Source organism: Giraffa tippelskirchi, chromosome 12, assembly GCF_054371585.1.
Source record: "Giraffa tippelskirchi isolate mGirTip1 chromosome 12, T2T-mGirTip1v1.2.pri, whole genome shotgun sequence".
NCBI lineage: Eukaryota > Metazoa > Chordata > Mammalia > Artiodactyla > Giraffidae > Giraffa > Giraffa tippelskirchi.
Genome location: NC_137286.1, coordinates 72,656,188 through 72,681,422, shown reverse-complemented (window position 1 = coordinate 72,681,422; position 25,235 = coordinate 72,656,188). Strand labels below are relative to the sequence as shown.

The window sequence follows — 25,235 nt, the reverse complement described above, 5'->3', positions numbered from 1 at the left end:
TCCTTTCCCGATTTGGAACCAGTCCGTTGTTCCATGTCCAGTTCTAACTGTTGCCACTTGACCTGCATACAGATTTCTCAGGAGGCAGGTGAGGTAGTCTGATAGTCCCATCTCTTTAAGAATTTCCCACAGTTTGTGGTGATCCACATGGTCAAAGGATTTATTAAAGTTAATAAAGCAGAAGTAGATGTTTTACTGGATTTTTTACTCTTGCTTTTTTGATGATCCAACGGATGTCGGCAATTTGATCTCTGGTTACTCTGGCTCTTTTAATCCAACTTGAACTTCAGGAAGTTCATGGTTCACATACTGTTGAAGCATGGCTTGGAGAATTTTGAGCATTACTTTGTTAACGTGTGAGATGAGGACAACTGCATGGTAGTTTGAACATTCTTTGGCATTGCCTTTCTCTGGGATTGAATGAAAACTGATCTTTTCCAGGCTGGTGGCCACTGCTGACTGATATGATAATTATATTTTTATGTTTTTGAGAAAATGCTCATTTTGCACACCTGATTGCACCATTTTGCATCTCCACAAGTAAAGTTTGAGTTCCAATTTCTGTACATGTTTGCCAACATTTGTCATTTGTCTTTATTTTTAATTTTCCCCGTGTCATCCCATGTGCCTTATTAAGGATAGAGTCATAATGAAGGACTCACACTTGAAGAGAGGGAAGTTAGCTTTACATACATGATGGACAGCTGAGTGTCTGTATCATTTGCTTAGAATCTTTCTGCATAGAGATTTTTATTCAACACTACTCATGAAACTTTTTTTTTTTTTACCAGTCTGGACACATAAAAGCTATTTTTAACTTTTGGGAGCTTCACTGGTGGCTCAGACTCTAAAAGCATCCACTTGCAACGTGTGAGATCTGGGTTTGGTCCCTGGGTGGGGAAGATCCCCTGGAGAAGGAAATGGCAACCCACTCCAATACTCTTGCCTGGAGAATTTCATGGAAGGAGAGCCTCATAGGCTGCAGTCCATGAGGTTGCAAAGAGTCATTGAAGATATGAATATATTCACTTGGAGCTATGTGTTTCTATATTATGCTAATTATGTTATGACACAGGTATTGTAAGCTTCTCCCTTTGTCTGTCTGTTTCTTCCCACTCGATAGGTAAAAAACCTGGCTTCCACTACTTGTCATTTATCAAATTCAGTGTTTGCTCCATTTGAATACTGCTACAGTAGTTTCAATCCTGTTAGCTGCAAACCCCCATGGGAAAGAAAGATTCATGCTTTTTTTTTTTAATAAATGGGTTGGTGGGTTTTTTTTAAATAAATGGGTATTCATTCCGAATACTATCATACTGCACTATATGAGAGGAAAAATAATTTTCCCTCTATCCTCAATGTTCTTCATTGAGATTCTCATAATGAAAGGGAGATTAATTGGAGAAATACAGACAGAAGTTTAATATATGCCATGCTTAACTTCTGTATACTAGAAAGAAACCTGGGAAACCTGAGTCACTTCAAGAAATGGTCCAAGACTTTACCCTAAATGCTATTGTCAGCTAAGATTGAAGAAGCACGTTAGAGAATGGAAGAAGCCATTTTAGGGAGATTATTAGGCGAAGCAAAGAAAACAAGGGTATGGTGGTTCTGCAGATTAACATCCAGGTCCATTCCATTGACAAGTTTTTCTTGATATTTAGTCATCATCCAATTCCTAGTCCAGAGAGGGACACAGCCTTACAGATGGAGATACCCTTAATAAATGTAAATCTACTTCAAAAAATGGCATTTCTACTTTGTTTTCAAAGATTCTCCTGGGGCTGCTGCTTTTTAAAATTAATCAGTCCAAAAGAATCCTTTTGTCAAATGAGCATATTTTGGGTGTGCTGTTTTGTGTTCCCCTTGACATGTCTGTGCCCTAATTTACTGAAGAATGCACATCTATGGAAAGATATCCTGATATTTTAAATTTTTATCTATTAGGAATTATTAATAGAGCTCTTGTGCATTCCTTGATGCTAGTTTTCATTTCAATTTTCCAAAGCAGTTGTCTGAATACAAGAGGTACACCTCTTGGATCTTAAAATGAAACTCTTTAGATTTGGAGAGAAGTACCAAAGTGTCTCCCAAAGTTGACTGTACATACATTTCACCAGCATCTTGAGTATACTCTTGGATGCTTACTTACAATCTCTTTATCTTCTTTGGCCAGGTGTGTGTTTCAATCTTCAACAAACTTGGATCCTGTGGATACAGTCTTGAATAATTGAACTTTTCTCAGAATCTATTTCTTCCATTTATCGATTTTACTGCTATATAGTTGTTGAAAATTGTCTATTATAATCCTTTGTATTTCTGCATTGTCTGCCGTAACCTCTACACAGTTGCAGGCCTGGGAGATGGGTTCACCATGGAGATTGTAGATGTGTGACTGCAATAAAGGGTCTAGGAGGTGGGGTTGCCCTGGAGACTGTGGACGTGTGACCACAGGTACAGGTCTGGAGGGTGGGGACACCCTGGAGATTGTAGATGTGTGACTCCAGGCACAGGGATGAGGGAGGTGGTCACACTGGAGACTATGGACATGAGGCCCTGGATGTGGTATCTGGGTGGTGGGGTCACCCTGGAGACTGTGGGCATGTGAAACAACATACAGGGCTTTGAGTGTGGGGTCACTAGAGACTGAGGCCATGTGACCTGACATACTAGGCATGGTGGGGTGGGATCACCCTGGTGACTGTGGACTTGTAACCACAGCTGCAAGGTCTGGGAGAGGTGTACAAAAAATGGGAGGGGCTTTACCCTGCAGACTGTAAACATGTGAGACCAGACGCATGATCTGGAAGAGCTTGTCACCCTGGTGAACCTGGACCTGTGACCTCAGGTTCAAGGTGTTCGAAGAGTTTCACCCCAGAGACTGTGGACATGAAACTAGGTGCATGGTCTGTATGGTGGGGTCACCCAGGAGACTGTGGACTTATGACCCTAGGTCACTCTGGAGACTGTGGATGTGTGAGTAAGGTGCAGGGTTAGGGGATGGGATCACTTTGGAGATTTTGGACATGTGACTCCAGATGCACAATTTGGGAGGCAAGTCATCCTGGAGACAGGACATGCGACCCTAGGTACAAGTTCTGAATGGAGTTGCCCAAGACACTTGGATATCTGATCCCAGGTACAGGGTCTGGGATAGGGTGACTCTGGATATGTGACCCCAAGTACAGTGTCTGAGAGGGGATCAGTCTTGAGATGGTGGGCTTTTGTCCCAGGTACAGGGTCTTAGAGGGGTGGTAACCCTGATGTATGTGAACAGGTGACCCCAAGTACAGGGTCTGGGAATTGAGGTCACCCTGGAGACTGGATATGTGAAGCACATTGCAGGGTGTGGGAGGAAATGTCACCCTGGAGAATGAGGACCTGTGACACAAGGGATAGGGTCTTCAGGGTAGGGTCACCCTGGAGACTGTAGATATATGACCCCAGGTGCAGGATCTGCCAAGGGGGTCACCCTGGAGCCTTGGACATGTGACCCTGGGTGCAGGATCTGTGTGCTGGGTCACCCTGTGGACTGTGGTCAGATGAGCCCCAGTACAGGGTTTTGAAAGAGTCACCCTGTAGATTGTGGATATGTGACTCCAGGGGCAGGGTCAGCGAGGGATTCAGCCTAGAATCTGTGTTTGTGTGACTCCAGGTGAAGGGTCTGGGAAGTGATGACACACAGGAGACTGTGGACATGTGACTACAATTACAGAGTCTTGGAGGTGGTAACCCTGGCGACCAGCGACATAAGACACCAGGTTCCATGACTGGGAGGTGGGGTAACCCAGAATCTATCAAAGTGTGATCCCAGGTACAGGTTCTGGGAGTTTAGACCATCCTGAAAACTGTGGACTTTTCACCCCAGGTATAGTTTCTTGGCGGTGGGGTCATCCTGGAGACATTGGACCTGTGACTGCAAGCGCAGTGTCTGAGAGGTGGACTCACCCTGAAAACAGTGGACTTATGACACCAGGTACAGGATCTTGAAGGTGGGGTCATCCTTGAGACTGTGGACATGTGACACCAGATGTACTGTTTGGGAGGAAAGTCATCCTGGAGACTGGACATGCAACCCTAGGTATAAGTTCTGAATGGGGTTCCCCAACAAACTTGGATATCTGAACTCAGCTACAGGTACTGGGATGGGGGTGACAGAGGTGACTCTGGATGTGTGATCCCAGGTACAGCGTCTGGGAGGAGGGGTCGCTCTGGACACTGCAGACATTTAGCAGCAGGTAAAGGGTCTTGCAGAGAAGGCAATGGCACCCCACTCCAGTACTCTTGCCTGGAAAATCCCATGGACGGAGGAGCCTAGTAGGCTACAGTCCATGGGGTCGCTAAGAGTTGGACACGACTGAGCGACTTCACTTTCACTTTACCCTTTCATGCACTGGAGAAGGAAATGGTAACCCACTCCAGTATTCTTGCCTGGAGAATCCCAGGGACGGCGGAGCCTGGTGGGCTGCCGTCTATGGGGTCGCACAGAATCGGACACGACTGAAGCAACTTAGCAGCAGCAGCAGCAAAGGGTCTTGCTGGGAGAAAGATCAATAACCTCAGATATGCAGATGACTCCCGAAAGTGAAGAAGAACTAAGAGTCTATTGATGAAAGTCAAAGAGGAGAATGAAGAAATTGGCTTAAAGCTCAACATGCAGACAACCAAGATCATGGGATCTGATCCCATTACTTCATGGCAAATAGATGGGGAAGCAGTGGAAACAGTGGCTGACTTTAATTTTTGTGCTCCAAAATCACTGCAGATGGTGATTGCAGCCATAAAATTAAAAGATGCTTACTCCTTGGAAGAAAAGTTATGACCAACCTAGACAGCATATTAAAAAGCAGAGACATCACTTTGTCACCAAAGTCCATCTAGTCAAGGCTATCGTTTTTCCATAGTCATGTATGGATGTGAGAGTTGGACTATAAAGAAAGCTGAGCGCCAAAGAATTGATGCTTTTGAACTGTGGTGTTGTAGAAGACTCTTAAGAGTCCCTTGGACTGCAAGGAGATCCATCCAGTCCATCCTAAAGGAAGTCAGTCCTGGGTGTTCATTGGAAGGACTGATGTTGAAGCTGAAACTACAACATTTTGGCCACCTGATGCGAAGAGCTGACTCACTGGAAAAGACCCTGATGCTGGGAAAGATTGAAGGCAGGAGGAGAAGGGGATGACAGAGGATGAGATGATTAGATGGCATCACCAACTCAATGAACATGAGTTTGGATAAACTCCGGGGGTTGGTGATGGACCGGGAGGCCTGGTGTGCTGTGGTTCATGGGGTCACAATGAGTCGGACACGACTGAGTGACTGAACTTAACTAAAAGTGTCTTCATGGGGTATCACCCTGGAAAATGTGGATATGTGAGCCCAGGTGCAGTGTGTGAAGTGGGTTTCATGCTGGAGACGGTTGACATGTGACTGCAGGGGTAGAGTATTTGAGGGTGTTCATCCTGGAGATTGTGGACATATGAAAATAGGCACAGGGTCTGGCAGGTGAGGGTCACCCTGGAAACTGTGGACAAGTCACCCTATGTACAGGGTATGAGAGGTGGGTCAAACGTGAGACTGAGGACATGTGATCCAAATTACAGGGTCTGAGAAGGTGGTCACCATGGAGCCTGTGGATCCGTGATCACAGGTGCAGAGTTTGGGAGATCACAGGTGCGAGTTTGAGAAGTGACATCACACAGGAGACTGTGGATATGGGACGCCAGATGAAGAGTCTGTGAGGGAGTCACCAGGGAGACTGTTGATGTGTGACCCCAGTACAGGCTCTTAAGGGTTGGGAAAGCCTGGAGACAGTGGACATGTGACCCCAGGAACAGGGTCAGGAAGTTTTGGTCACCCTGGTGAGTGTGCCAGTGTGACCCAAGTTACAGGGTCTGGGAAGGGGTGTCATCCTGGGAACCATGGACATGTGACCCCAGGGAAAGATTCTGAGATAAAGGGTCACCCTGGAGACTGAGGCCATGTTATGGGAGGAACAATAATCGGTAAGGTGGGGGTCACCCTGCTTCGGGGAACATGTAGCCCCAGCTGCAGGGACTGAGAGGGGTGTCACCATGGAGACTGTGGAGGTGTGAGACCAGCTGCATGATCTTGGAGGTGTTGCCAAAAAGGAGATTGTGTGTGTGTGACCCTAGGTACACAGGCTTGGAGGTGGGGTCACCTTAGAGACTGTGGATGTTTGACCCCAGTAACAGTGTCTGACAGGTGGGGGTTCTGGAAGGTGGGGTCACCCTGAGACTGTGTATGTGTGACCCAGGGTACAGGGTCTGGGAGTAGATGTCACCAAGGTGAATGTGCCCATGTGAGAAAATGTACAGTGTCTGGGAGGGTGTTCACCATAGAGACTGTGGACATGTGACCTGAAGCAGTGTCTGGAAGGTGGAGTCATGACAGAGACTGTGGACATGTGACCCATGGTGCAGGGGGTGGGGGGGTGGGGTCACCCTGGAGACTGTGGACGTGTGAGCCTAGGTGTGGTGTCTGGGAGATGGGGTCACCCAGTAGTGTGAACATGTGAATCCAGATACAGGGTCTTGAGGGTGGGTTCACCCTGGAGACGGGGCAAGTGATCACAGGTACAGGATATGGGGAGGGGTGTCACCTATGAGACTGTAGACGTGGTACCCCAGGTATAGGTCTGAAGGTTGGTGGAACCATGGAGATTGTGGATGTGTGACCCCAGGTACAAGGTCTGGGAGGTGGTCACCCTGGACACTGTGATCATGAGACGCTGGATGCAGGAACTGTGTGGTGGGTTCACCTTGCAGACTGCACATGTGAAACCACATACAGGGTCTTGAATGTGGGGTCACCCTGGAGAGTGTGGACATGTGATCCCAGTGGCAGTGTCTAAGGAGGTAGTTTACCATGAAGCCGGTGGATGTGTGACCCCAGGTACAGTGTCTGGGAGGTGGGGTCAACCTGGAGGCCATGGATGTGTAACTCCAGTACAGGCTCTGGAGTTTGTGGTCACACTGGAGACTGAACCTGTGTCCCCATTACAGTACCTGGGAGAGGCATTGCCCTGGAGAATGTGGAAGTTTGAACCCAGTTGTAGGCAGTGTGAGGGGATATCACCCTGGGGACCATGGACATGTGACATCAGTTTTAGGGTCTGGGAGGGGTGTCACCCTGAAGACTGGATGTGTGATGCCAGGTTCAGGGTCTGGAATGCTTGTCACCCTGGAGACTGTGGAAAATTGGCCTCAAGTACAGAGTTTGGGAGTGTTCACCCTGGAGAATATGGATGAATGACTTCAGGTACACATTTTTGGAGGGGTCATCTAGGGACTGTAGATATGTGACAGTAGGTACTGGGTCTGGGAGAGGGTCAGCCTGCAGACTGTGGACACATGACCCCAGGTGCAAGGTCTGAGTGGGTGTCACCCGGGAGACTGTAGACGTGTGATTCCAGGTTCAGGGCCTGCAGGGAGGTCACGCTGGAGATTGTGGATGTGTGAACGCAGGTACAGAATATGGAGGGTAGAGTCACTCTGAACACTGGACTTGTGTCCCCAGGTACAGGGTCTGGGATGGGTGTTACCCTGGAGATTCTGGATATTTGACATGAGGTGTATTGAGTGGGAAGGTCGTCACCCTGGAGACCATGCACATGTGAACCAAGGTTCAGTGTATGAAATGGGTGTCACCCTGCAGACTCTGGACCTGTGACCACAGGTAGAGTTTGTGGGGTTGGTCACCACTGAGATGGTGGACGTGTGAAACCTGGTACAAGTTCTGGGAGTGGGGTCACCACGGAGACAGTAGAGGTGTGACCGCAGGTGAAGGATCTGGGATGAGGTCACTCTGGAGACTGTGGACATGGGACAAATGTGCAGGTTTAGGAGATGGGGTCACTTTGGAGATTGTGGACTTGTGAACTCAGGTGCACCGTGTGGAAGGGACGACATCCTGGAGACTAGACATGTGACCATAGGTAAAGGGTCTGAATGGGGTCACCCAAGACACTTGGATATCTGAACCCAGGTACAGGACCTGGGACAGGAGTGACCCAGGAGACGGTGGACTTGTGACCCCATGTGTGACAGCTCATGTGACCCCAGACTGTGACATCTGACACCAGGTGAAGGGACAGGGAGGGTTCGTCAGCTTCAACACCCTGGAGGTGTGACCCAATGTTCAGTTTCTGGGAAGGGAGTGATGCAGAAGTCTGTGGAAATGTTATGATAGATACAGGGTCTGCAGTGGTCACCCTGGAGACTGTGTATGTGTGACACCTTGTACAATTTTTGAGATGGGGGGTCATCCTGGAGACTGGAGAAGTGTAAACCCAGGTTCAGGGTCATGGGATGGGTGTCACCTTGTAGACTGTTTATATGTGACCTCAGGTGATTCATCTTGGAAGGCAATAATCCTGGAGATTTTGGATATGTGTCGCCAGGAAAAGGGTCTGAGAATGGGCCACTCTTGATACTGTGGGCTTTTGACCCACATACAGGGTCTTGCAGGGGCAGTAACCCTGGAGAATGTGCCCATGTTACCCCAGGTACAGGATCTGGGAGGTGAGGTCACGCTGGAAACTGTGGTATGTGACCCAAGATACAGGATGTGGGAGGTAATGTCACACCGGACAATGCTGACCTGTGAACCAAAGCATAAGGTCTTGAAGGTTGGGTCACCCTGGAGATTGTGGATGTTTCCCACTCGGATAGGTTGTGGGGATCGGGTCACCCTGAAGACTGTAGATATGTGACCCAGGTGCAGAGTCTGTGAGGGGGTTACCGTGGAGCCTGTTGTCATGTGAACTTGGGTGCAGTATCTGGGTGCTGGTGTCACCCTGGAGACTGGTGGTGTGAGCCCTGGTACAGGATTTTAGATGAGTCCCCCTGGGGACTGTAGATATGTGACTCCAGGTGCAGGGTTTTCAAAGGAGACAACCTGATACCTGTGTGTGTGTGACTCCAGGTGAAGGGTCTGGGAAGTGACGACACACAGGAGACTGTGGACATCTGACCCCCATTACAGGTTCCTGGAGGGTATAATCCTGGTGACCAGGAGCATGGGACACCTGGTTCTATGTATTGCAGGTAGGATAACCGTGAGACTATGGGAGTGTGACAACAGGTATAGGTTCTGGCTGTTGGGGCCATCCTGAAAACTCTGGAGATTTCACCCCAGGTACTGTTTCTGGGAGGTGAGTTCACCCTGGATACTCTGGTCATGTGACCCCAAGTGCAGGGCCTGGGAGGTGAACTCACCTTGGAAACAGTGGAAATGTGATCCATGGAAGAGGAATGTGAGAGTGGGATCATCCTGGAAGCTGTGGGCCTGTGACATCAGGTACAGGTTTTGGAGGGATGTCACCCTGGAGAATGTGGACATGTGACCCCAGGTGCATGTTTGGTTGGTGTCAATCTGGAGACTGGTAGTCTGACCCAAGGTTCAGGGTATGAAAAGAGTCTCACCCTGCAGTCTGCGTTACAGGATTTGCTGGTGGTTTGTGTGGTGGTAGTGGACATGTAAAACCTGGTACAAAATCAGGGATAGGGCTACCCTGGAGACTATGGATGTGTTCCTAATGTTCAGGGTTAAGGGATGGGGTCACTTTTGAGACTGTGGACATGTGACTCCAAATGGACCCTTTGGGACGCAAGTCATCTTGAACACTGGATATGAGACCTTAAGTACAAGGTCTGAATTGGGTCCCCCAAGATACTTAGATGTCTGGGAACTCAGGTACTGGGTCTGGGAGAGTGGGGGTCATTTTGGAGCCTTCAGATATTTAACAACAGATAAAGGGTATGCACAGAGAAGGCAATGGCAGCCCACTTCAGTACTCTTGCCTGGAAAATCTCATGGACAGAGGAGCCTGGTAGGCTGCAGTCTATGGGGTCACCAAGAGTCAGACACGACTGAGCGATTTCATTTTCACTTTTCACTTTCATGCACTGGAGAAGGAAATTGCAACCCACTCCAGTGTTCTTGCCTGGAGAATCCCAGGGACGGGGGAGCCTGGTGGGCTGCCGTCTATGGGGTCACACAGAGTCGGACACGACTGAAGCAACTTAGCAGCAGCAGCAAAGGGTCTACAAGGTGTGTTGCCATGTATAACGTGGATATGTGAGCCCAGGTGCAGTGTGTGAAAAGGATTCATGCTGGTGACTATCGATCTGTGACTCCAGGTGCAGAGTATTGGATGGAGGTCACCCTGGAGATTGTGGACATGTGGAAACAAGCACAGTGTCTAGCAGGGAAGGGTCTCCCTGGAAAGTATGGTGAAGTCAACAAATATAGAGGATATGAGTGGTGGGGTCACCCTGGAGACTTAAGACATGTGATGTAAATTACAGCATCTGGGAAGGAGGTCACCATGGAGCCTGTGGATCTGTGATCACAGGTGCAGAATCTGGGACATGACATCATTCAGAGGACTGTAGATATGGACGCCAGGTGAAGGGTCTGGGAGAGAGTCACCCTGGAGATTCTTGACGTGTGACCCCCAGGTACAGGCTCTTGAGGATGGGCAAAGTCTGGAGACTGTGGACATGTGACTCTAGTAACAGAGTTGGGAAGTTGGGGTCACCCTTGTGACTGTGCCTAAGTGACCACAGGTACAGGGTCAGGGGAGGGGTGTCATCCTGGACACCATGGACATGTGATGCCAGGTACAGATTCTGAGATATGGGCTAACCCTGGAGACTGAGGCCATATAATCAGAGGTACAATATTCGGTGACTTGGGATCACCATGGAGACTGAAGACCTGTAACCCCAGCTGCAGGGACTGGGAGGGACGAATGAGTGGAAACACAAAGCTTCTCAAGGATGTGTCTCCAAACAGACAAAGAACACCAACACAACAAGCCTGTGAAAACTAGGGAAAGGTCTGAAGGGACACCAGACTGAGGAAGACACACACAGAGTATCCCGGATGATGTCCAGCACTGAGGGCCTGAAGAAACAACAGTCTAGTTGCACTCGCTCAGGCCTGTGTGACCCTGGATGAGGCCTCTGTTTCCCGGTGGCTCTGAGAGATGGACAGGGAGGAAGGGGAAGAGAAATCACTTGCATTTCTAATACTCACAGCAAAGTCTTCCAATGAGAAGGGAATTATCACCCCCACTGACAATGCCATTCACTGAAGTGATACCCACGAGTCCATCTAACCCAGAAGGGAAGGAAGGACCTGTTCTCACAAAACGGCGAGAGATGGAAGAAGGAAGATCAAGCCCACACCAATCACTGGAAAGAGAAGCTGTGCTCAGGGCTTGAAAGAATTCCTATTGGGAAAATGATGTCACAGCCCCACAAGGCAATCCACAGCTTGGACGCTATTCCTCCCAAAATGCCAATGCATTGTCGCACCGAACAAAGAATTGCAAAAGGGGTAACGGAAACAGAAAAGAGCCTAAATTGTCAATACAATCCGACGAAAAAGCCCCGATACGGACATCCAAGGTTGTGTGAGAGGAAATTAGACGACCAAACTAGGATCCTCAGGAGAGTATCGGAGAAGGCGATGGCGACCCACGCCAGTACTCTTGCCTGGAAAATGCCCTGGACGGAGGAGCCTGGTAGGCTGCAGGCCATGGGGTCGCGCAGAGTCAGACACGACTGAAGTGACTTAGCCGCAGCGGCAGCAGCAGGACAGTATGCTATTGGGAATACAACAACACACACAGATCCAGATCGATGGAATAAAGTTGAGGGTCCAGAAACAAACCCCGGCATCCATGGTCAACTCATCTCTGACACAGAAGGGGAGAATATCCAAATGGGAACAAGAAAGCCTCTTCAATAAATGGCCATGGGAAAACCAGACAGCTACATCTGAAGAACGCTATTGGTTTTGATCTCACACCACCTCAATATCGGGGAAAAACCTCACCCTAAAGACTGATGTCATGAGATAGCTAGAAAGAAGCGTAGGTCAAAGGCTCCTTAACATCAGAGTCTCCTTGCCATTTGCTGGGCGGAGGTAGAAATGGGTCTCTTCAAGTAAGGGAAAGAGGGAAACGAAGTACACCAATGGGTTTCCATCCAATGGAACCTCTTCACAACAGAGAAGCTAAGCATTCACACATGCAAAAGATAGGAAACGGAACATGAGAGACTCCTTGCAAGTGGTGTATCTGAGAAGGGGTTCATATGGAAAGAGACGAAGAATGCACAGCACTCAGATTCCAAGACACACCACCACCACCCTTGACCCTTCCCCCATGACCAACTCCGACCTAAAGCCTTTCTCTCCCTCTAACCCATCCCTAAAACATAACCCTCATCTAATCATATACATGTGCATTCCTAGCATCCATCCATCCACACACGAGAGAGAAAGAGGAAGACACAGACTGAATCGAGAAAGGAAAAGAGAGGGACACAGCCAGAGAGAGACACGGAACCAAAGAGAGGAAAGGAGTCGATGGTCCAGACTTTTCATCAATCTGTCTCGAAGGTAGAAGCAATGACAGCGCCCATCCACCCCAGAAGGGGGAAAAGGACGGAAGGTTTGGAGAGGAAAAGACAAGAACGCAGGGAGCCATTAGAAGCTCAGCCACCCGCAGAAGCCGAGCTGGGACACTTGAACAGAATCTCAATGGAAACAGAGGACCAGAAAGTTGGCTACTCTTTTCTATAAGAGAGGGAGACCTTCGAGTCTTCCTTTCGGGCCTCCAACTTGGATGCGGGGTCTCAAAACAGTCAGGAGGGGCGGTGCCTTTTCCTGGGTACCACGGCGCATCCAGGCCTCGTTCTGCCCCATTCTGTGCTGTGTCAGCCCTGGATGGAGTCTTTCTTTCTGAAGTCTCGGCGCACAAGCTCCACGTGATATCGGCCCCAGGTGGAGAGGCACGGAGCTGCTCGTAGGCCGACAGACCTAGGAAACAGATGGGAGAATGACCCCCACTCTGCAGATGGAGAGACTGGGGAAACCCTGAGGGGCATATGCTTGTCCAGGGCCACACCACTTATGAGAAGAAGGAGCCTGGTCTGAGAGCAGCGGGGTCCTCGGAGCTCAGGCCCTGGCTGCACCCAGGCCTCCCCAGGGCTGTGGGCTGGGCTGTGTGGCTGTCACTGTGCCTGCACATGGCCTAAGGGGGGTGGTCGAGCAGTCAGAAACCCAGAGATTCCCTTGGGAAGTTTTGGGGAAGGGACCTCAGCACGAACCCCAGGAAATGATGTCACCTGCCGGCAACAGAACCCAACAGAACCCGCAACCCGGGTATCCAGGCCTCCAGAGCGGAGAGGAGCCCCCAGCCAGATCTCTTGCTGCCAGGATGTTCTGCTGTTTGCCCCTGCCCAGAGGCCGGGGCCTCAGGAGAGCTCACAGGCAGTGTGCGTGGGCACCCTGTCGACGTTGGCTCAGGGCACCCCCGAGAGGCCTCTGGCCCTCTGCCCGGAGAAACAGAAAGGTAACACGGGGAGCCCCAGGCCGGGCCAGGCCACCTCTCCCATGCCACCCGGAAACACCGGGTCCTTTGCCTGTGTGTGTGGATGCGGGTTTCTCGGGGTGTGTCTCCCTCAAGGAAGCCCAGGCGGATGTGGGGTCAGAAGCCTGCGGACAAGTTGTGTCCACACCCCAGGGGAGAGCAGGCTGGCTGGGATGGGGAGAGTGCGGGCAGCGCCGGCCGCCCAGGCTGACCTCACACCCTCAGGTGGGTCTCTTTCCTCCCGGGTGGGGATCTGAGCAGACACACGTCTCTGACCCTTCTGGGAAGAGAAGTTCGAGCAGGCAGAAGCAGCGGCTCCACTGGCCAGGCCCAGCTCGGAAAACTCCCAGCACGGCTGGCTGACGGTCACTGTCGTTGCAGAGCTTCCCACGTGATGAGGCCGAGGACGGGGACACCCCGTCCACCTCCCGGAGGGAGGGGTCGGAGCACCACCCCCCCGCCCGTGAGGCCCAGTGCAGGCTCCAGGTGAGCGTGCCCACGGAGGCATCAGCCCCACCGGGGGTGAAGCGGAGGCGGGGAAGGCCTGCTGCCGAGACACCGCCCAGGATACACCCGGCGGCCCAGTCTGAGGCTGCCACGGAGCTCAGCACACCCGGCTCCGACCCAGAGTCCCGAGAACCCCGGCCTCTGAGGCAGCAGGAGGACCTGGAGCCCAGCACGCCAGAGCACAGAGGTGAGGACGCTGGGGCTGGTGCACGGGAGTGTGTGGGGAGGGGGTGCTGAGCTACACAGGGACGAGTCCCCGAAAGATGCTGCTGGGCCTGCAGCAAGCGCTGGCCTCACACCCCCACCCCCATCTTGCACACTTCAGTCCCAAAAGACATCCGACCCTGGGTATTCTTTGGGAATCTCTTGGAAGCTTTCTGTCCCGGGATACGCACATGCCAAGGCTGGCCTGTGGGCAAACTTTGCTTCTCCCCCAGCTCTAGCACTGGCCTCCAACTGGAACCAGGCTCCACTTCCCAGACCTGTGCCTACAGAGGTGGTGGCTCCAGGTGCAGGACCCAGGGATCCACCGAGGGCAGATGGAGAACCGAGACTTGCCCTCGCAGAGACACCAGGCCAGCTGGGTACTGGCCAGCACACCGGGCAGATCGCATCTCCGTGCCTGCAGGACCCCCAGCCCCAGGCACTGATGTCCCACCCCCTCAGCCAGAACCTCCACCTCCACGTGCACCTGTACCTGCTCGGGCTTTGGCAGGAGAACCCGAGGCAGAGGAGGAGTCACCGCCTCGGCAGGGAGAGCCTGCCCTGGCTCCCGCGCAACACCCAGACGCCGACGATGACTCACCCGCCCCTGCAGGAAGAACGAGCCCCCGCTCTGGACAGAGACCCAGAGCCCTTGCCGGAAACACCACGTCCAGGGGAGCGGTCGGCTCTGCAGCCTCCATCCCTGTCTGCTCACCGTGGACGCCGGCAACTCGGTCTGCCCCCAGGGGACATGGAGTTCCTTTCCCCTGAACTGCTTTGCATTTGGTTTGTTTCCACCTTTCTGGTGATGTTTTACTTTTTGTATGGTTTCGTCTATTTTTGTTGGTTAAGTTGGGATTAGTAAACTTTTTCATCATTGTTGCAATTTGGGAACACTGTTGTGTAACTCTGGTGATACTGTGTTACCATCACCACTCTGTAGTTTCAGACCCGTTCGATCTTTATGCCCCACCCGCCAACAAAGCCTGGGTTCAAGGCAAGCAGGCCCTGTTCATCCCTCCCCCCGATCCTGACCACAATTTCATCTTTTCTTTCTGCATTCCTTCCTATATTCTTGGTGTCCCCAATCAATGACTCTCAGTGAAATGACTGAAGGAGTTTTTTTCGGACTCTCCACCTACTGTAAGACTCCATTGGAGAGTTCTCATTTTTATGTCATTTGAACTAGCCTTTGATAGCTGACAGGACGGTGTACGTCCTTTCAAGATATCATGTGCCAAACGAAGCCCTTTTGGCAAATGCCATCATTATCTCCAGGCAGGCATTGCTGTTTGAAGGGTGACATCTCAGCCAGAAGGCAGAGGCTGAGCTCCTCTTGTTGCACCAGCTCCCAAAAGAAGCCAAGAAAGGGAGCTGGAACAACAAACCACCCCAACGCCCAGGAAAGCGTTCTTCACGACAGAAGGCTAGCAAATGACCCAACAACCTTGTGGCCCAGAACCCCTCTAGAAAAATCACTGTTCCACACAAAAGAGAAACACATGGGAAGTTCCAAGGAGAGGCAATGCCCATGGCCAGTGTACTTTAGAGACGGCCTGACCGCTCCGGGGAAGACACGCACCGACGGAACCCCTTGGGAAACAGCAGTGAGAGTCCTCACCGTCGTAAGGGTTTCCTCTGGGGACAACCTGCCCTGGGCACCACATGAGGGAGCAGACCGGCTTCTCTTCCTCTGCCCCCACACCATTCACTCATGAAGGCAGCTCAGCTGTTCTCATGCCCTGCCTGCCTGCCTGCCTGCCTGGCTCATCCGTGAGCTGTGACCACCTCCAGGGCAGGACTCCACCTTCTCCTCTCTGTGTACCGTGAATCTGCACACAGTGGGCTTTCAGAACCTTAGGAGACTTGAGCCATTCCCACTCGAGCCAGAACCCTCCCCAGGAAGGAAAACAGCTGTGGAGTCATTTTGGCCCCAGCACCGGTTCCCAAACCCTGGCGGCTCCTACAGCCTCTACGGTGTGAAGAGGGAGGTCCCTTTTGACAGAGCTTTCCGGCTGTCAGATCGAAGCTGTTGTTTCACTGTCAGCTGTGTCTCTGCCGTTGCAGCCAGGTGGGCCACGCTGCTCCAAAGGAGCTCACAAGCTGAGTGGCAAGGGAGGTATTGAGAGGACAGGGATGGCTACAACGTGCTGCAAACTGAGTGAGGGTCCCCACAATCCTCAGCAAAGGTCTGTGGTGTGCAAGTGGGGAGTAGAGGGCCCCCAAGTTCCAAAGGAAGGGAGGTACTCGGGAGATAAAGCCCTTGGCTGCTGTGGTAGCAGCTGCAGATGGCAGCTCGTCCACAGTGCACTTCGAATGAGGTCATATGAGCGGGACTCTGGAAATGGCTCCGAAATCCAGAGAAAGGGGTCAGGGTATGTGGGAATCCGGCGGGGGTGGGGGGTGGATGAAGGAAGGTGTCCTTCCTCTCTCCAGTGCAATTTGGTTTGGTGAGTCTCAAAGCTACCAGATGGCACTTCCCAAGTCAGGCCCCCGCAGGAATCAGGGTGGGCTGCGTGCCTCGGCCCCTGCCACAGGGACAAGCCACACCAGTGGCCTCCCTGAGCTCAAATGGCCGGATCTGGGGGTTCCGTCTGGGTGCACACCTCCTGGCTGTGGCCAAGTTCCCCCCTTCTCTGAGCACCAGCTTCATCATCCTCTCGAATGAGGACATCGATTGCTACCTTGGCACGTTACTCTCTTCATCCTGTGAAGACTCATTAGGCTTATCCTACAATTACTAGCTGGCCCGAAGAGATATTTCCTGAATCCAGATTAAGCTGGAGTCTCCCAGGCTCATCTGGCATGTCTTCCCTGAAGTCTGCCAAAACCCACACCCTTGCATTTCCAGGGACTCCCCTTAGCCGGCTGGGCAGAAAACCCAGCATGGTTCAAACAAGCTGACAGACAAGCGGGAGAGGACTCACGGGCAGACGGCCTCCCTCAGGTCTCGGGTGGAGCTCTGGGACCACAGCAGCAAAGGGCCATCCCAGCCCCTGGGCTCAGCAGCGCCCTCATTCTCAGGCCGGCGGCTCTGCCCTGAGGGGAGCAGGAAGGTCACCAACTGCCGCAGGCGGACCTCAAGCCCCTCCCACTGCTGGAGCCTGACCTCCCCCGGCCCCACCCCTTCCCCTACCCCAGCAGGACGAGAGCTCGTCTTCCCCTGGCTTCCAACGTGAGGCCCGGCCCTGGGCCCCGATTGGGCACTGCCCCAGTCCGGAGCCAATCACAGTGGCCAGGGAGCTGGAACGCACCGATTGGCCAGGGCCAGGTCATGTGACCATGCTCCCCAGGAAACACAAATATTACCAAGATACCCTAACAAACCAATGAACAAAATTATCCAGTAAAGGCAAACCGTACTTTTTAATGAGGCCAATGTCACAGAAAAAAAAAAAAAAATGCTTCACAATGAACTGCTCAAGGAAGCTACTAAATAAACTTTCAGAAAAGTTAAGTAGTTTTTTTTTTTTTTTAATAGGGTGACGGAGAGCTATACCTTTCCCATCTATGTGAATTTAGGTTTAAACTAGATTTCCCTTGGCTATTATATACGACAAAAAAAACCCCACATCACCCCCTTTCACTCCCCCCACCCCCCAAAAGTGTTTTAGTCTATTGAGTTTTTGTGTCCTCAGTTGTGTCTGATTCACGGCAACTCACGAACTCTACACAGCCAGGCTCTTCCGTCCATGGAATTCAGGGCAATTTTTTTCTGTCACAGTAAATGCCCACCCTGGGTGATCCAAAGGCAAGGGCTCAGAGGCTCCTGAGAGTCTAACTCCTTTCAGCTGAGCACAGAGCTGGCTCCTCACTGGGATGCCTGTGGCCTGGGGCTCCCAGAGGGGAGAGCAGCACTCGCCCCACCGTGTGGTCACTGCTGGAAGTGCAGGCTGCTCCTCACTCCCCCTTGACAGTGTCCCTGAGGGCGGAACAGTGGGAATCTACTCAAGGTGGAAATGCAAACTCCCATGCAACCAAACTTCCCACAAGGTCTCCAAAACCACTCAGGAACAGGGAATTGGAAACTGCAGGGCATGACATGAATGGAGATGGAGACTGGACACCTTACACCGAGTTCACTTCCAGTTATCCCTAGACAAAGTTTCCATGAAAACTTGTCACAAATCTAGAAGAACAATGAGCAGAAACCGGACACGTGCTTTGAGTCTTCACACACAAAACTAAAAGGCAGTCCACAAAACAACCCAGAGAATACAGTGGACTTTGCAAAATCAAAGATATCTACTGTGGGAAAGACCTCATTACAAAAGCAAAAGACAGGTCATACATCGCGAGACGAATGAGTGGAAACACAAAGCTTCTCAAGGATGTGTCTCCAAACAGACAAAGAACACCAACACAACAAGCCTGTGAAAACTAGGGAAAGGTCTGAAGGGACACCAGACTGAGGAAGACACACACAGAGTATCCCGGATGATGTCCAGCACTGAGGGCCTGAAGAAACAACAGTCTAGTTGCACTCGCTCAGGCCTGTGTGACCCTGGATGAGGCCTCTGTTTCCCGGTGGCTCTGAGAGATGGACAGGGAGGAAGGGGAAGAGAAATCACTTGCATTTCTAATACTCACAGCAAAGTCTTCCAATGAGAAGGGAATTATCACCCCCACTGACAATGCCATGCACTGAAGTGATACCCACGAGTCCATCTAACCCAGAAGGGAAGGAAGGACCTGTTCTCACAAAACGGCGAGAGATGGAAGAAGGAAGATCAAGCCCACACCAATCACTGGAAAGAGAAGCTGTGCTCAGGGCTTGAAAGAATTCCTATTGGGAAAATGATGTCACAGCCCCACAAGGCAATCCACAGCTTCGATGCTATTCCTCCCCAAATGCCAATGCATTGTCGCACCGAACAAAGAATTGCAAAAGGGGTTACGGAAACAGAAAAGAGCCTAAATTGTCAATACAATCCGACGAAAAAGCCCCGATACGGACATCCAAGGTTGTGTGAGAGGAAATTAGACGACCAAACTAGGATCCTCAGGAGAGTATCGGAGAAGGCGATGGCGACCCACGCCAGTACTCTTGCCTGGAAAATGCCCTGGACGGAGGAGCCTGGTAGGCTGCAGGCCATGGGGTCGCGCAGAGTCAGACACGACTGAAGTGACTTAGCCGCAGCGGCAGCAGCAGGACAGTATGCTATTGGGAATACAACAACACACACAGATCCAGATCGATGGAATAAAGTTGAGGGTCCAGAAACAAACCCCGGCATCCATGGTCAACTCATCTCTGACACAGAAGGGGAGAATATCCAAATGGGAACAAGAAAGCCTCTTCAATAAATGGCCATGGGAAAACCAGACAGCTACATCTGAAGAACGCTATTGGTTTTGATCTCACACCACCTCAATATCGGGGAAAAACCTCACCCTAAAGACTGATGTCATGAGATAGCTAGAAAGAAGCGTAGGTCAAAGGCTCCTTAACATCAGAGTCTCCTTGCCATTTGCTGGGCGGAGGTAGAAATGGGTCTCTTCAAGTAAGGGAAAGAGGGAAACGAAGTACACCAATGGGTTTCCATCCAATGGAACCTCTTCACAACAGAGAAGCTAAGCATTCACACATGCAAAAGATAGGAAACGGAACATGAGAGACTCCTTGCAAGTGGTGTATCTGAGAAGGGGTTCATATGGAAAGAGACGAAGAATGCACAGCACTCAGATTCCAAGAAACACCACCACCACCCTTGACCCTTCCCCCATGACCAACTCCGACCTAAAGCCTTTCTCTCCCTCTAACCCATCCCTAAAACATAACCCTCATCTAATCATATACATGTGCATTCCTAGCATCCATCCATCCACACACGAGAGAGAAAGAGGAAGACACAGACTGAATCGAGAAAGGAAAAGAGAGGGACACAGCCAGAGAGAGACACGGAACCAAAGAGAGGAAAGGAGTCGATGGTCCAGACTTTTCATCAATCTGTCTCGAAGGTAGAAGCAATGACAGCGCCCATCCACCCCAGAAGGGGGAAAAGGACGGAAGGTTTGGAGAGGAAAAGACAAGAACGCAGGGAGCCATTAGAAGCTCAGCCACCCGCAGAAGCCGAGCTGGGACACTTGAACAGAATCTCAATGGAAACAGAGGACCAGAAAGTTGGCTACTCTTTTCTATAAGAGAGGGAGACCTTCGAGTCTTCCTTTCGGGCCTCCAACTTGGATGCGGGGTCTCAAAACAGTCAGGAGGGGCGGTGCCTTTTCCTGGGTACCACGGCGCATCCAGGCCTCGTTCTGCCCCATTCTGTGCTGTGTCAGCCCTGGATGGAGTCTTTCTTTCTGAAGTCTCGGCTCACAAGCTCCACGTGATATCGGCCCCAGGTGGAGAGGCACGGAGCTGCTCGTAGGCCGACAGACCTAGGAAACAGATGGGAGAATGACCCCCACTCTGCAGATGGAGAGACTGGGGAAACCCTGAGGGGCATATGCTTGTCCAGGGCCACACCACTTATGAGAAGAAGGAGCCTGGTCTGAGAGCAGCGGGGTCCTCGGAGCTCAGGCCCTGGCTGCACCCAGGCCTCCCCAGGGCTGTGGGCTGGGCTGTGTGGCTGTCACTGTGCCTGCACATGGCCTAAGGGGGGTGGTCGAGCAGTCAGAAACCCAGAGATTCCCTTGGGAAGTTTTGGGGAAGGGACCTCAGCACGAACCCCAGGAAATGATGTCACCTGCCGGCAACAGAACCCAACAGAACCCGCAACCCGGGTATCCAGGCCTCCAGAGCGGAGAGGAGCCCCCAGCCAGATCTCTTGCTGCCAGGATGTTCTGCTGTTTGCCCCTGCCCAGAGGCCGGGGCCTCAGGAGAGCTCACAGGCAGTGTGCGTGGGCACCCTGTCGACGTTGGCTCAGGGCACCCCCGAGAGGCCTCTGGCCCTCTGCCCGGAGAAACAGAAAGGTAACACGGGGAGCCCCAGGCCGGGCCAGGCCACCTCTCCCATGCCACCCGGAAACACCGGGTCCTTTGCCTGTGTGTGTGGATGCGGGTTTCTCGGGGTGTGTCTCCCTCAAGGAAGCCCAGGCGGATGTGGGGTCAGAAGCCTGCGGACAAGTTGTGTCCACACCCCAGGGGAGAGCAGGCTGGCTGGGATGGGGAGAGTGCGGGCAGCGCCGGCCGCCCAGGCTGACCTCACACCCTCAGGTGGGTCTCTTTCCTCCCGGGTGGGGATCTGAGCAGACACACGTCTCTGACCCTTCTGGCAAGAGAAGTTCGAGCAGGCAGAAGCAGCGGCTCCACTGGCCAGGCCCAGCTCGGAAAACTCCCAGCACGGCTGGCTGACGGTCACTGTCGTTGCAGAGCTTCCCACGTGATGAGGCCGAGGACGGGGACACCCCGTCCACCTCCCGGAGGGAGGGGTCGGAGCACCACCCCCCCGCCCGTGAGGCCCAGTGCAGGCTCCAGGTGAGCGTGCCCACGGAGGCATCAGCCCCACCGGGGGCGAAGCGGAGGCGGGGAAGGCCTGCTGCCGAGACACCGCCCAGGATACACCCGGCGGCCCAGTCTGAGGCTGCCACGGAGCTCAGCACACCCGGCTCCGACCCAGAGTCCCGAGAACCCCGGCCTCTGAGGCAGCAGGAGGACCTGGAGCCCAGCACGCCAGAGCACAGAGGTGAGGACGCTGGGGCTGGTGCACGGGAGTGTGTGGGGAGGGGGTGCTGAGCTACACAGGGACGAGTCCCCGAAAGATGCTGCTGGGCCTGCAGCAAGCGCTGGCCTCACACCCCCACCCCCATCTTGCACACTTCAGTCCCAAAAGACATCCGACCCTGGGTATTCTTTCGGAATCTCTTGGAAGCTTTCTGTCCCGGGATACGCACATGCCAAGGCTGGCCTGTGGGCAAACTTTGCTTCTCCCCCAGCTCTAGCACTGGCCTCCAACTGGAACCAGGCTCCACTTCCCAGACCTGTGCCTACAGAGGTGGTGGCTCCAGGTGCAGGACCCAGGGATCCACCGAGGGCAGATGGAGAACCGAGACTTGCCCTCGCAGAGACACCAGGCCAGCTGGGTACTGGCCAGCACACCGGGCAGATCGCATCTCCGTGCCTGCAGGACCCCCAGCCCCAGGCACTGATGTCCCACCCCCTCAGCCAGAACCTCCACCTCCACGTGCACCTGTACCTGCTCGGGCTTTGGCAGGAGAACCCGAGGCAGAGGAGGAGTCACCGCCTCGGCAGGGAGAGCCTGCCCTGGCTCCCGCGCAACACCCAGACGCCGACGATGACTCACCCGCCCCTGCAGGAAGAACGAGCCCCCGCTCTGGACAGAGACCCAGAGCCCTTGCCGGAAACACCACGTCCAGGGGAGCGGTCGGCTCTGCAGCCTCCATCCCTGTCTGCTCACCGTGGACGCCGGCAACTCGGTCTGCCCCCAGGGGACATGGAGTTCCTTTCCCCTGAACTGCTTTGCATTTGGTTTGTTTCCACCTTTCTGGTGATGTTTTACTTTTTGTATGGTTTCGTCTATTTTTGTTGGTTAAGTTGGGATTAGTAAACTTTTTCATCATTGTTGCAATTTGGGAACACTGTTGTGTAACTCTGGTGATACTGTGTTACCATCACCACTCTGTAGTTTCAGACCCGTTCGATCTTTATGCCCCACCCGCCAACAAAGCCTGGGTTCAAGGCAAGCAGGCCCTGTTCATCCCTCCCCCCGATCCTGACCACAATTTCATCTTTTCTTTCTGCATTCCTTCCTATATTCTTGGTGTCCCCAATCAATGACTCTCAGTGAAATGACTGAAGGAGTTTTTTTCGGACTCTCCACCTACTGTAAGACTCCATTGGAGAGTTCTCATTTTTATGTCATTTGAACTAGCCTTTGATAGCTGACAGGACGGTGTACGTCCTTTCAAGATATCATGTGCCAAACGAAGCCCTTTTGGCAAATGCCATCATTATCTCCAGGCAGGCATTGCTGTTTGAAGGGTGACATCTCAGCCAGAAGGCAGAGGCTGAGCTCCTCTTGTTGCACCAGCTCCCAAAAGAAGCCAAGAAAGGGAGCTGGAACAACAAACCACCCCAACGCCCAGGAAAGCGTTCTTCACGACAGAAGGCTAGCAAATGACCCAACAACCTTGTGGCCCAGAACCCCTCTAGAAAAATCACTGTTCCATACAAAAGAGAAACACATGGGAAGTTCCAAGGAGAGGCAATGCCCATGGCCAGTGTACTTTAGAGACGGCCTGACCGCTCCGGGGAAGACACGCACCGACGGAACCCCTTGGGAAACAGCAGTGAGAGTCCTCACCGTCGTAAGGGTTTCCTCTGGGGACAACCTGCCCTGGGCACCACATGAGGGAGCAGACCGGCTTCTCTTCCTCTGCCCCCACACCATTCACTCATGAAGGCAGCTCAGCTGTTCTCATGCCCTGCCTGCCTGCCTGCCTGCCTGGCTCATCCGTGAGCTGTGACCACCTCCAGGGCAGGACTCCACCTTCTCCTCTCTGTGTACCGTGAATCTGCACACAGTGGGCTTTCAGAACCTTAGGAGACTTGAGCCATTCCCACTCGAGCCAGAACCCTCCCCAGGAAGGAAAACAGCTGTGGAGTCATTTTGGCCCCAGCACCGGTTCCCAAACCCTGGCGGCTCCTACAGCCTCTGCGGTGTGAAGAGGGAGGTGCCTTTTGACAGAGCTTTCCGGCTGTCAGATCGAAGCTGTTGTTTCACTGTCAGCTGTGTCTCTGCCGTTGCAGCCAGGTGGGCCACGCTGCTCCAAAGGAGCTCACAAGCTGAGTGGCAAGGGAGGTATTGAGAGGACAGGGATGGCTACAACGTGCTGCAAACTGAGTGAGGGTCCCCACAATCCTCAGCAAAGGTCTGTGGTGTGCAAGTGGGGAGTAGAGGGCCCCCAAGTTCCAAAGGAAGGGAGGTACTCGGGAGATAAAGCCCTTGGCTGCTGTGGTAGCAGCTGCAGATGGCAGCTCGTCCACAGTGCACTTCGAATGAGGTCATATGAGCGGGACTCTGGAAATGGCTCCGAAATCCAGAGAAAGGGGTCAGGGTATGTGGGAATCCGGCGGGGGTGGGGGGTGGATGAAGGAAGGTGTCCTTCCTCTCTCCAGTGCAATTTGGTTTGGTGAGTCTCAAAGCTACCAGATGGCACTTCCCAAGTCAGGCCCCCGCAGGAATCAGGGTGGGCTGCGTGCCTCGGCCCCTGCCACAGGGACAAGCCACACCAGTGGCCTCCCTGAGCTCAAATGGCCGGATCTGGGGGTTCCGTCTGGGTGCACACCTCCTGGCTGTGGCCAAGTTCCCCCCTTCTCTGAGCACCAGCTTCATCATCCTCTCGAATGAGGACATCGATTGCTACCTTGGCACGTTACTCTCTTCATCCTGTGAAGACTCATTAGGCTTATCCTACAATTACTAGCTGGCCCGAAGAGATATTTCCTGAATCCAGATTAAGCTGGAGTCTCCCAGGCTCATCTGGCATGTCTTCCCTGAAGTCTGCCAAAACCCACACCCTTGCATTTCCAGGGACTCCCCTTAGCCGGCTGGGCAGAAAACCCAGCATGGTTCAAACAAGCTGACAGACAAGCGGGAGAGGACTCACGGGCAGATGGCCTCCCTCAGGTCTCGGGTGGAGCTCTGGGACCACAGCAGCAACGGGCCATCCCAGCCCCTGGGCTCAGCAGCGCCCTCATTCTCAGGCCGGCGGCTCTGCCCTGAGGGGAGCAGGAAGGTCACCAACTGCCGCAGGCGGACCTCAAGCCCCTCCCACTGCTGGAGCCTGACCTCCCCCGGCCCCACCCCTTCCCCTACCCCAGCAGGACGAGAGCTCGTCTTCCCCTGGCTTCCAACGTGAGGCCCGGCCCTGGGCCCCGATTGGGCACTGCCCCAGTCCGGAGCCAATCACAGTGGCCAGGGAGCTGGAACGCACCGATTGGCCAGGGCCAGGTCATGTGACCATGCTCCCCAGGAAACACAAATATTACCAAGATACCCTAACAAACCAATGAACAAAATTATCCAGTAAAGGCAAACCGTACTTTTTAATGAGGCCAATGTCACAGAAAAAAAAAAAAAAAGCTTCACAATGAACTGCTCAAGGAAGCTACTAAATAAACTTTCAGAAAAGTTAAGTAGTTTTTTTTTTTTTT

General features: G+C 52.6%; 2 protein-coding genes and 1 long non-coding RNA gene across 5 annotated transcripts in view; 2 read left to right on the top strand and 1 right to left on the bottom strand.

Annotated features, from left to right (window-relative positions):
• Positions 1–15,002, top strand: part of LOC145529498 (alpha-1,3-mannosyl-glycoprotein 4-beta-N-acetylglucosaminyltransferase C-like) — a 144,566-nt gene extending 129,564 nt beyond the window's left edge. For 2 of the 3 annotated variants that reach the window (XM_081550070.1, XM_081550071.1), the window contains 2 exons: positions 13,787–14,099; positions 14,350–15,002. In XM_081550070.1, the coding sequence (XP_081406196.1) occupies positions 13,787–14,099; positions 14,350–14,978 (942 nt within the window). In that variant the 3' untranslated portion in view covers positions 14,979–15,002. Of the gene's footprint in view, positions 1–10,936; positions 13,388–13,786; positions 14,100–14,349 lie in introns of those variants that run through there. The other variant, XM_081550065.1, reaches the window with a different exon arrangement.
• A 2,463-nt stretch (positions 15,003–17,465) lies between these two features.
• LOC145529711 (uncharacterized) lies at positions 17,466–24,952 on the bottom strand. The gene is made up of 3 exons (XR_014071300.1): positions 24,898–24,952; positions 24,689–24,800; positions 17,466–20,497 (listed from the first exon to the last, which is right to left on the bottom strand). It is a non-coding gene; the product is annotated as an uncharacterized LOC145529711 (long non-coding RNA).
• LOC145529628 (uncharacterized) lies at positions 20,840–22,647 on the top strand. The gene is made up of 3 exons (XM_081550223.1): positions 20,840–21,032; positions 21,432–21,744; positions 21,995–22,647. The coding sequence occupies exons 1-3, from the start codon at positions 20,898–20,900 to the stop codon at positions 22,621–22,623; spliced, it is 1,077 nt and encodes a 358-aa protein (XP_081406349.1). The 5' UTR covers positions 20,840–20,897; the 3' UTR covers positions 22,624–22,647.
• Positions 24,953–25,235: the final 283 nt, after the last annotated feature.

Excerpts from the sequence above, each read along its gene's own strand:
- LOC145529628 (XM_081550223.1), top strand. The coding sequence starts at position 20,898 with ATGTTCTGCTGTTTGCCCCTGCCCAGAGGCCGGGGCCTCAGGAGAGCT. Across the intron at positions 21,033-21,431 it reads CTGCCCGGAGAAACAGAAAG|AGCTTCCCACGTGATGAGGC; the intron begins GTAACACGGGGA and ends CTGTCGTTGCAG. Across the intron at positions 21,745-21,994 it reads CAGCACGCCAGAGCACAGAG|CTCTAGCACTGGCCTCCAAC; the intron begins GTGAGGACGCTG and ends CTTCTCCCCCAG.